This window comes from Mesitornis unicolor, unplaced genomic scaffold (assembly GCF_000695765.1).
Source record: "Mesitornis unicolor isolate BGI_N332 unplaced genomic scaffold, ASM69576v1 scaffold15618, whole genome shotgun sequence".
NCBI classification, from domain to species: domain Eukaryota; kingdom Metazoa; phylum Chordata; class Aves; order Mesitornithiformes; family Mesitornithidae; genus Mesitornis; species Mesitornis unicolor.
Window position 1 is genome coordinate 1,849 of NW_010202659.1, and position 11,193 is coordinate 13,041.

Here is an 11,193-nt window from a genome sequence, read left to right on the forward strand (position 1 = left end):
TTTGTTAGAATTAATTTGTTTGCATGAAATTTCAGTTTCCTGGAAGAGGCCATTATGGCTGCTTTTTTTTTTTTCCTCCCTTCCCCAAATTGACTAAAATCCATTTGCAGATTAGTGGTTTAGCTGCAAGAAAGGTTTGGTATTGTGGTTCTTGCATTGAAGATCATCCATACATATAAATAAAAATAAATTCTACCTTCTGTAATTGTGACTGGTCATTTTCATTATCTTCTAGCTTCCTGCAACTGAAAGATGTCAGCAATTGGAGTAGTGTCCTCCTGTTCCTGTGTCCAATCTGGTGTATGGCTGCTGAAACCAGGAGTGCAGAAGATGAGCTCCTTCGGCTTACACACAGCAGCCAAGTGTGCTGCCAAGGATTATTATGAAGTGCTTGTGTTGGGTGGAGGCACTGGTGGAATCACCATGAGTGCTCGGATGAAGAGGAGAGTGGGGGCAGGAAATGTGGCTGTTGTTGAGCCAAGCGAGGTAAGTCTCCTTCAGATGTAAAGCATCGAAACAACTCAGTGTTTTACATATGTGACCAGTTTGGTCTGATTCTCACCCCTCCTCAACCCTATATGTTTTTAACTGTGGAGAGGAAGCCAACTAGCCATCTTCTAGAAGGCTTTGCCTGTTGCTCCGTGATAGAGATGCATGCATCCCTTCAGCTTTGTCACACAAAACTCTTGGTTTGTTATACATCATCTTTTGTTAAGAACAGTACAGTGTTAACAGCACATTGCTTCCTTTCTGGAGCAATGTGCCTTCATCTTAAAGTCCCTTTAAACAGTTTGTAAATGTCCATTTGAACATTTCTTTCAGACTCATTACTATCAGCCACTGTGGACCTTGGTTGGTGGTGGTGCAAAGCAGCTGGCAACTTCAGCACGTCCAACAGGAAGCGTAATGCCTAAAGGTGTTGAGTGGATTAAATCTCGAGTTACAGCGTTGGATCCAGATAAGAACTGTGTTTGGCTGGAGAACGATACCAAGGTAATAATGTAAAAAACTAAAAGTTATTCTTAGTCTCTTATTCTGTGTCATGAATTGTCTGTCCACCTCCTGCAGGTACCCTTGGAACTGCCAGTTGAGCAAAGACCTTCCTCCAGCATCTAGGAGGCCAGGAAGTTCCACTTAGTCTTATGAGAAGTACTTGATCCTAAAATCTGTTTCTAATAAAAATTGTTGTAGATAACTAGGTTAGAATAACATCAACTTAAAGTATAATTATCATAGGTCTTCTCCCCGTTTATAATGAACTGAATGCTAAAGATAGAATATTTTTCTCCAAACACTTGGTTTTGTGTATAGCAAAGGCTAGACACATAAGGTATAACTCATAATACAGTTATCATTTTACCTTTAAATTATTCTTAGAGCTTAACTAATGCTCCATATATATCTCCTTCCCTTATGAGTCTGCTGTCAGATAACTTAAATTTGCTTTGAGGTAATGTTTTGGGTTTTGTCTAAAATACTTGTATTTTTTTTCCCTGCCTTACACAGATATCTTACAAGTACCTGATAATCGCCCTTGGGATTAGTCTCCATTATGAAAAGGTATTAGTTTTACAGTAATTGTGTTTTTACCAGTTTTAATGGCATTGAGTACCCTTATGATTCACTAAAGTAAATGGCTTTTTGGTACACTTTTTTACTGCAAGCTGTTGAATGCTACAATGAACTAAAGAGCCAGAAGACAGCCTGATGACTTTACTGCTTCCACAGATCTCTACGTAATAACCCAGATTACCCTTGGAAAGGTCTTTTGAGACAGCTTTGTTGCATTTCTATGGCAATATCAGCAGATGGGGCAGCAAGTTAGATCTAGAATTAAAAGGCGGGCTGTAATAATGAGATAAGGTATGCTGACTGTAGTCTGGAGGATCTCTAATGTTAACAGGAGTGAGGAACACACAGGAGTCAGTAAAAATCTGTCCTGCAGAATTAACTTCAACCACCCTCGCCTTTCTTAAGGGATGCACTTCAGAAGGAACCAGCTGAGTTACCATGCTTGTGTTTAAATACGCACTATTTAAAGCCCATCTGTTAGGTTTCCTGTATGCCTTATACAGTGGCACTCGGAGGAAAATGTTAATGCTGTTGTATGGCACAAGAATGACCGTAATGATATGGAGGAGAACACAAAAGCGAGATGTCCAAGTGATTGACTCTTGTGGTTTTAACCAGAACTGAATGTGATGTAGTACCTGATAATATATTGGAGTGTCTCTTTGAAAAGCTCCCAAGACATAAGTAAAGCAAGAGCCAGTCTTAGTTAACTGTAGTCACACCAGATAAGTTCTGGTGATTGGGTCAGTGCAATGAGGAATTGCATTGTGTTCAGTGACACTCTCAGTCTTCATCTGTATCTCTTTGGTACAACCTCATAAAGCTAAATGTGGTATTCAGTAGTAGGAGCCATGTAATCAGTCAGCCATTATTACTCTGTATTGAATTAAATTCATACTGACAGATTTTTATGGATTTTTTAAAAAGTGGCCAGTTTAAAAAGAAGGAGGGTTTCTCTTACTTGTCTTCACCAACAGCATACATCCTGCTGTGGACTGTAACGTCCCAAACACATTGCAGTGCATGTAACACGACTCGGTTTTCTCACAGGATTTCTGCAATCCATTATTTTGAAATAGAGACAGCTCCCTTTCTTACAAGCAGGTGCTCAGGCATAGTAGGAGTAGTAGGGAAATAATTATTTGAGACAATTGAGTTAAAACAAAATAACCCTAGGAAATACAGGTATCTGCAGCTGACAACTGAAAAGTTTAAATCAAATTTTAAATTTCATAATGCCTTATTTTTTCTTGCTTGATTTTTTTTTCTTATGATGATGTGGCAGTGACTTTATATATTCTTTCTCTGGATTTCATGCTCTAGTCTACAAAAACTTGGGTCTGGATCTGCACTGAACACTTATACTGCAGAAGCTGCAGACCAGAGTCGTTTCAGCAAATGTTACATCTGCCAAATCATCTAGTGAACGTGTTGGTTTGATTACTGGGCTTTTTTAAAAAATGACAACTGGCAAGTATGTGTGGGCTTTCTTTTTGCTAGAGGCTTCTTAAATAGCTGTTTCTCAAGTCTCCATTTAATACTTGACGATGACAGTTTTTTTGCCATCTGTATTTTAAACCTTAATTTCACTTTCATAGATCAAAGGCTTGCCTGAGGGTTTTCGTCACCCTAAAATAGGTTCCAATTACTCAGTTCATACAGTAGAGAAAACATGGAAAGCTTTACAAGATTTCAAGGAAGGAGATGCTATCTTCACTTTTCCGAATACTCCGGTGAAGTGTGCAGGGGCTCCTCAGAAGATCATGTATTTGTCAGAGGCCTACTGGAGGAAAGTAAGTATTTTACTCTCTCTGCCAGTGCTTGTTCCCACAGTTGGAAGGCAGGCCTGTTCTAAGGGGTTCATGTTATCTTTAAACCAAATAAAAAACACCTAAGAGGAATATGACTCAGGATTGAAGTGCCTGAGTTGCTTTATCTATTATTAATGTATAATAAACAAGGCTAACTGAATCGTACTTAAATATTTAGCATGTATTTAATACTGGAGGAACTTGTATAATCCAGAATGCATAAGGGAAGACCTGCTTACCGTGCTTCTGGGGAGCTACAGATACAGCTGTGCCTACAACTCAGCCTAATTTATAATTTCAGGTGGTGTGCTGAAGTAACACTGGCTGGAATTAAGTAATTCTTGTTACTTTAAGTACTTTAAAACCGTTGCCATTTGTCTTTCTGCTAGTCTGAACAGTGGCTGTGCTTGCTCCTTGTGGTGCATTGCCTCAGCATCATCAGGAGGAGTCTTAGCCAGGCTGTTAAAGCAAGCTTAGTGGAAGCAAAAAACAACTTCAAGTGAAAGTGTCAGGCTTCATATGTGTTTAAGTTTCATGAGTTACTGGATGAGTATCTGAATAATGCATAGAACTGAGCGTTTCAGAAAGCTATGCAGTGCTAAGCTGCTAAAAGTGTTTAACCTGTGTACAGCAGTTCCTCAGTGAATTGCAGCCACCTCTTCTCACCAGCAATTTGTGTGGGGTGTCTTCAGTACCTCACTCAGCAAGTGCAAAGATGATCTTGTCTAGCTTCTAACATGGTGTGAAATAGCTGTATCTCTAGAGTTCTAATGTTAAAACTTCTTTAATAATTGAATTGCAGTGATAGTTCTAGCAGCTGTGCAGTAGTGCAGCATAGTTCTTCTGTGTCTGCTAGCTTGCCACAGTTTCTTAAGAGAAAAGCTAATTTGATCTCTCTGTGCAGACAGGAAAACGTGCCAAAGCAAACATAATGTTCAACACTTCACTTGGTGTTATTTTTGGTGTTAAGAAATATGCTGATGCATTGCTTGAAATAATTAAGGAGAGGAATATTGCTGTTAACTATAAGCGCAACCTTGTAGAAGTTCGAGCAGACAAGCAGGAAGCTGTGTTTGAAAACCTGGACAAACCCGGAGTGACTGAAGTTTACCAGGTCAGCTTTCAGACCTCTAGTTCGGTCCTATTTCTCTTCCTTGTATACTGTAACGTAACTGCCACACTGTAACAACATAACATCTGCTTCATCCTATACTGTGGTTACCCCCTGAGAGTTGTATCTCTAACTTTAGCAGAAGATTAAAAAGCTTGAAACTAGAGTGGAGAGAAGAAAAATTTATTTAATAAACCATGCCTGGAGTCCTTTGTACCTTGTTAGAGGCCTTATAACTTGAGAATGTCTTGGACGAATATAGAGGGAGGCAGATTGCTGTTATGCCAGTCCTAATGGAGTTGCCTGTTAAGGTTCATGTTAATGAAAGAATGCACTTCAAATGTGAGAGCAAATTTTCATTCCATAGATTTGTGTTTTTAAAACAACAATCAAAAAAACCCACCCAAAACCTACAATATCAACTAACCGACCAACCAAGAAAACCCTTCTCCACACTGCTCTTATTGCCTTATATTAACACAAGTATGACTTCCTCTGATGAGCTAGCCACTGAGTGTCTTTTCTTGCTGTCTAGTATGAAATGCTTCATGTCACACCCCCAATGGGGCCACCTGATGTACTCATCAACAGTCCTGTCTCGGATGAAATTGGCTGGGTGGATGTAGATAAGGAAACTCTACAACATAAGAAGTATCCTAATGTGTTTGGTATCGGAGACTGCACCAACCTTCCAACTTCAAAAACTGCTGCAGCTGTAGGTAAAGTTGCATGTGTGTGTTTGTGTGTAATGAAAAGTGTGGGAGTCACAGTAAGGGTTTTGTTTAGTTTGTTATTCCTGAGGTCTCGACTTCAATTATTTCCAGCTTTCAACAAGATCTTGGTCTTCTGGGCCAGCTAATTAGACACAGACCATGCAAATGCCATTAACCCACAGTTCTCTCGTTCCAAATGCCTCGCAGATGAAGTAATGCCATTTTCTGTCCACAGAATGGCATAAAATGAGTGTACTACTCTTGCATTCCATCACCATTCAGCAACAAAACTTTCTGCGCTATCTTAGCAGCTCATGCACACGTGTCAGCTGACTGATAAGGCACTTGTCGAAGAATCGCCTGTATTGTCCAGTATAAAAACACTTTAGGCATATGGTCTTACAACATTTAAAAAAAATGCGAGTAAGAAAGCGGGGAAAGATGGGATAGAATAGAAGATAGGAAGGATAGAACAAGGGGAAACGGCACCAAGCTGTGCCAAGGGAGGTTCAGGTTAGAGATAAGGAGGAAGTTCTTTACTGAGAGGGTCGTCAGAAGCTGGCACAGGCTGCCCAGGGAGGTGGTGGAGTCACCATCCCTGGATGTGTTTAAAGAGCGGGTAGACGAGGTACTTAAGGATATGGTTTAGGGGGTAGAGAGGAACGGTTGGACACGATGATCTCAGAGGGCTTTTCCAACCGAGCGATTCTGTGATTCTGTGAAAGAAAAGCCTATGCTGTGGGGAAAAAAAGAGGCTATACAGTATGTTATTGGTGTAATATGAAGAATGGTATAGTCAACAACTCCAGCAAATGGGTCTAGAATACTTCCCTTACAGCACTCCATGAAACAGAACTTCAGTGTGTCACAATAGTGTTTGGGAAGAGTGAACAACTGTAATGTAGCATAGGAGAATGGGCATAGGTTAAAAATGTACAGATCGAGTTTCATTAAGCTTTAGCATGCTGGAACTAGCGAGGCCAAAGCATTATTCCCAATATTATTTATTTTTCTTATCTGAGACTGTAAACATCCCAAACTGATTTGATGTACAAGTTCAACTGTATTGGATTGTCCAATAAAATGCCCAGCTACTAGTGTTTGCTCTGGCAATGACAATAATTGCTGCCTGGAACAAAGCCTCAGTACAGTTTTGTTTTCCTTCTTCCTTACGCAGCTGCGCAGTCTGGAGTGCTTGATAAAACCATTTCCCTGGTAATGAAGAACCAGTTGCCAACTAAAAAGGTACCTACAGACCTTGTCTTACGGAGTTCCCTTGAATGTCTGCTCCATTCTTATGCAGGAAGTCTTGCAAGCAGCTAAACCGTGTGAACCAGAAGACAGGAAGGGCTTTGCATCAGCAGTTTGGGTGCTAAATGGCTAAATACTGTGTGTCATAGTAGTAATTAGTTGCACAATTCATATTCTTGATACTGCAGCTAAAGGTGTTACCTGTTTAATTCCTTGACTTCCAAGTTGAAAGTAGTTCAGAGGCTCATTAAGTCTGGGTTCTTCACCAATGCAGGTGACTTATTTAGCTGTTGACTTGCATAATCCCTATTCCAAGAAAACCCTTGCAAAATGTACACATCTGTACTACGTTAAACAGGAGTTTGAAGGTTTTGCACTACAGGTGTTAAGCCCATAACTATGTTAAAATTTCTCTTTCAGACTTGACTTTCACTTTACATACTCTGAATTAATCTTCCTTGGGGTTCTAACCTGAATTTCATCATCCATACTCCTGCAATCCTCTGGAAATCCTTACAGCTACATTGAAATCCTGTCCATATGTCTGTTAAAGCCAGCACCAGCTCTCATCCTGATCTACTGGTCACCTATTGTGCTGGTTATAACAACAACCAGCAATGAAGGACACATAGCACTATTGTTCTAGCTTAGTTCCAATTTAAGCAATGTTGTTAAGCAAACTTACACTCTACACTTGAAATAAAATGGCTTAGTATTATGGCTATTAAACCACAGCTGGCTTAGCAGCCTTCCAAACTCGCTGGTACTAATGCAGAAACTTCCTTGTAACTTATTTTGGAATATGAATGTTAATCATATGGCTTGTGATACCTCACCATTTACTCAGATTAATGAAAAGGGTGTATTCCTCATTGCAGTATGATGGATATACTTCCTGCCCGCTAGTAACAGGCTACAACAAGGTGATTCTAGCTGAATTTGACTATGATGCTCAGCCTTTGGAGACCTTTCCCATTGACCAGAGTAAGGAGAGAGTAACCATGTACCACATGAAAGCAGATATGATGCCTTTTCTCTATTGGAATGCGCTACTCAGGTAAGTATTTTAATTCTGAGCAGGCATAGCTGCTGTGATCATTCAGAAAAAAGTCAGGTTCAGACACCTGTTCCAGATGAGTTCCTTGCTAGAACAGAAGCAAATGAAGTGCATCCTTAGTTGTGACCAAGACCTCAACTTTCTGAGGATTCTGGGCACTTTGCAAGTAATAGGAGTGAGTTCAAGCAGAACAGGGTTGCATTGCACAGAAGGGCACCCCAATTGAAAACCTCACTGAAGACAATTCTGCAAAACAAACCCTAGCGCTTCTCTTTTAGTAAGACACCTTATAGGAATAAAACAAACACACTCGCCCCAAACCGTGCTTTGATAGTGTGTACATACAACCTGATGAAACAACTTTCTCCATTTCTAGGGGATACTGGGGAGGACCAGCTCCTGTCAGGAAGCTAATGCATCTGGGCTTGAAGTAACTGCTACCCTTATGAAGAAAAAGGACTGGTCTCAATGGATGAATACCCATCTTCCCTCTTGGACAACCACCTAGACAACGCTATTTTTTTTTAATCAAGCTTTTGTCCCAGATTCATTTTTCCCCTTACTAGGGATTAAGCCTTAATATGCTCATTCATTGCTCTTATCTGTGAACCGAGGCCTTAAACTACTTCTGTACATACACAGGAGTTTGGACTTAACTGTGAACTTAAGCCTTAAGCTACTGAAATATTCTAAAGCAATCAATTTTTAAGCTGCTGCATATGCAAAATGTTTTCGATGACTCTAAACTGAATTGTCCACTTCAGAGATCAATGTGTGCGCTGGATTTAACAAGAATAATTCAATGCTAGTAAAATGGCCTGCAAGCCTCCTATTGTTCTCTTTGTTTTTGAAGAGCAAAATCAATGCTAAATTCATCAGGAAGCATACTTGCTGTCTAATTAGATGGAGATACTGCATTGAATTCTTTCAATAGCCTGCATGTATATGTATCCATATATATACACATATATACACACACATACACCCCCTTCTCTCCTAGCCACTTCACATCGGTTCTGCTATAGTGTTTTACTTTCCCAGGTTAAGAGCATAGTGAAAAGAATTCCCAATAAATTGAGATTGGAAGAAGACTCAGATCATCTGAGGCCACATATTAGGCTGAAGCACAAATTAAGATAACAGACAAGGGGGGAAGTGCTTTTTAATTATGACCATCTGTAACTCGGTTTCAAGGGAAAATTGAAGAAAGTCGAATTCAAGAGTTGAGAGTCTTCACAGAAGCTGGAACTTTAGAGGCAGTCAGGTAGACAGCGCAGAGCAAACAGGAGTCCATCTTCACCCACAAGAAACAGCAGCAGCTTATTTCTAAACAGAAAGATACACATGAACATGTTTCAAGTTACAGCTTCATGCTTTTTCTGTACAGCCTTTAAAAGGGTTGCCTTTGAGTTGGAATTATAAGGATGAACACACACCTGCATGTTAAGTAATTCTTCAATCTTATTCTGGATCTGTCCATACACATCATTAAACAGTTCCTCCTTTGATTTTGTTCCATTCAAGTGCACTTAAAGAAAAATAAAAGAGCTGTAATTGAATGTTTCTGTAAGGCTGCTAGATCCCAATTTAAAGAGCATGCACTTGACTGGTATCAGACAAATACACTCCATCCACCTGCTTAAGCTCCTCTTACTCACTTAACCAGTCTGTGTATCCCAGGTTTGAAAAGCACTCTCGTAAAGCAATCTTTCAAAAGTGCTTTTGTCATTAAAGACTTACCCACATCAACTTTAAGATCTTCCATTATCTTCCTGTGCTTTACATACATAGGCCAAACATGGCCATCAAACAATCCAGGTGGATCTGGTACAGTGTAATTCCTTGAACTATAAATTAAGACACTGTTATTCAAGAGTACTCTCATTACGATCTAGGAGAACAATAGATAGTTCATTCCGTTTCTCTACACACTAGCCTGAGCTTGTGGCCTCCAGTTTCCTGGTTTCTGAGCTTATAAAGAAATCAGGATTTAGCATCAGCTGCAAGTGTAAAGATACCCAAAAAAACTTGGAATTTCACGTGTTGAAGATGCAAAAGGGATTCCTAGGACAGACTCAACATGGATTAATAGCCTTCTCTTAAAGCTTCAACAGAACTATGGGTAAAATTGCTGTCTGCTTATTCCTCCAAACTTAACTTTTTCAAGTTTAACTCTTTGCATTTAGAACAGTGTATATGTCCAACAATACAGCCAAATATAAAACCCCAGCATAGTTCAAAACCTGGGAACCGTGTAATTGTAAAACCTGAAAGGGAGAAACCCTATTGACAACTCAGTGCAGAAACTGAGCATTACTCTCACAGGCACAGCAGTTTGCTAGAAAGCTTTTGGGCTGGTTTGGTGAAGGAAGCTACAGTCTTCTAACACAACCAGTGTTTATCCTTTCCATAAACACATAATGGTTTCCTAACCATAAACACACCAGTGTTTATCCTTTCTTATCTAAAGGCTTTAAAGGGAAACAAAGTCTTGAACAGAGTGATATGCTATTGGGCTAGCAAGGGAATTTAAAAATGTAAACTTACCTTCTTCTCCTTTTACACTCTTCATATGGAATGGAAAGAAAGTACCGATGGTGGAATACGTCAATCAACGGCCTGGAAAAAACAGATGTTTGGTTACAGCCAGCCTGTTTGATTAGTAGCAAGAAATGAAAGATACATCCATTTTCTGTACCTAGAGCTGTCTTTAGACTTGTCATGCCTAAACTCACCACTAATCAACACCTGCTGCTAACTCTTGGTTTAGAACGGGTCTTTTTATTTCCTTGGTGGCGTGCCTGTCATATAAAATGACGTAAAAATCAAAATACATGAAGTCACATTTGATTACCTGTAGGTGTAAAGTAGGAAGCCTTCAACAATTAGAATGTGGATTGTTTCATCTCCTCCCTCCTCATCTTGCAAGATCTGGGCATCCAGTGTGTTGTTGATCCCATGAGAACGTTCAAACTTGACGGGGTTTTTTATCCAAGCATTTATGGTACTCATCATAGCTTCCATATCTAATGCACTAATCACTAAGACAAAAGAGACAACTATTATTAAGCAGTAATTAAGTATCATCTATTAATAGAGTCAGTACAAAAAAAAAGTGTGCATAAAGGATGAAAGTACTCAAAGCTTCTGAGTTACACTTTGGTAACACTGTGGCAAAGCCTTACCATCATACTGTTTAAACCCATCTTCAACTTCTATTTCATCTTGGGGCTGAAACAGTGATAAGAAAAAAACTGCTTGGTCAGGACAGCTACTGGGAAGCTGTATGACACCCATTTCAAAGATTCAAGATCCAAACCCGGAAGCTATAAAGAGGCATCTTAACCCTCCATCAGGTTTCTTTGCATGCAGATAAAAAGCAGCAGTGACAAGGCTGAGATAAAGCCGCCTGCTCCTCTATCTTCCCACCAGCACAAGCACACCATACAGCGCTCCAGGAAAAGGGGAACTCATCGGGACGTGTTACAGCGCAGGCTCAGCCGCACAGCCAACCCCAACCCTGCCAAGCGCCGCAGAGGAGCCGCCGCAGAGGAGCCGCCGCAGATGGTAAGGGGGGCCTTTGGGGAGCCGAGGGGAGGCGGGCAGGGCGCCGAGAAAAGCGGGCGGAAGCACGCGGCAGTCACCCCTCGCCGTCCCCTGGCCCGCAGAGGGTGGCCG

The 11,193-nt window shown here is 40.4% G+C and overlaps 2 protein-coding genes across 2 annotated transcripts; one reads left to right on the forward strand and one right to left on the reverse strand.

Annotated features, from left to right (window-relative positions):
• Nucleotides 1–233: 233 nt before the first annotated feature.
• On the forward strand, nucleotides 234–7,949 carry SQRDL (sulfide quinone reductase-like (yeast)). The gene is made up of 9 exons (XM_010190467.1): nucleotides 234–486; nucleotides 823–993; nucleotides 1,507–1,560; nucleotides 3,171–3,365; nucleotides 4,288–4,497; nucleotides 5,030–5,213; nucleotides 6,385–6,452; nucleotides 7,337–7,515; nucleotides 7,892–7,949. Exons 1-9 carry the CDS (start codon nucleotides 253–255, stop codon nucleotides 7,947–7,949), a joined length of 1,353 nt encoding a protein of 450 aa, XP_010188769.1. The 5' UTR covers nucleotides 234–252.
• A 701-nt stretch (nucleotides 7,950–8,650) lies between these two features.
• Nucleotides 8,651–10,797, reverse strand: LOC104535014 (nicotinamide riboside kinase 2-like; the record flags this gene model as incomplete). The annotated part of the gene is made up of 6 exons (XM_010190468.1): nucleotides 8,651–8,841; nucleotides 8,952–9,043; nucleotides 9,256–9,362; nucleotides 10,063–10,134; nucleotides 10,370–10,556; nucleotides 10,701–10,797. Coding segments are annotated over 6 exons (561 nt in total), but the record flags the coding sequence as incomplete, so codon positions are not given.
• Between the last annotated feature and the right edge of the window lie 396 nt (nucleotides 10,798–11,193).

Coding starts and splice junctions, on each gene's coding strand:
- SQRDL (XM_010190467.1), top strand. CDS start 253: ATGTCAGCAATTGGAGTAGTGTCCTCCTGTTCCTGTGTCCAATCTGGT. Junction 1,561..3,170: donor TTAGTCTCCATTATGAAAAG/GTATTAGTTTTA, acceptor TCACTTTCATAG/ATCAAAGGCTTGCCTGAGGG. Junction 3,366..4,287: donor CAGAGGCCTACTGGAGGAAA/GTAAGTATTTTA, acceptor CTCTCTGTGCAG/ACAGGAAAACGTGCCAAAGC.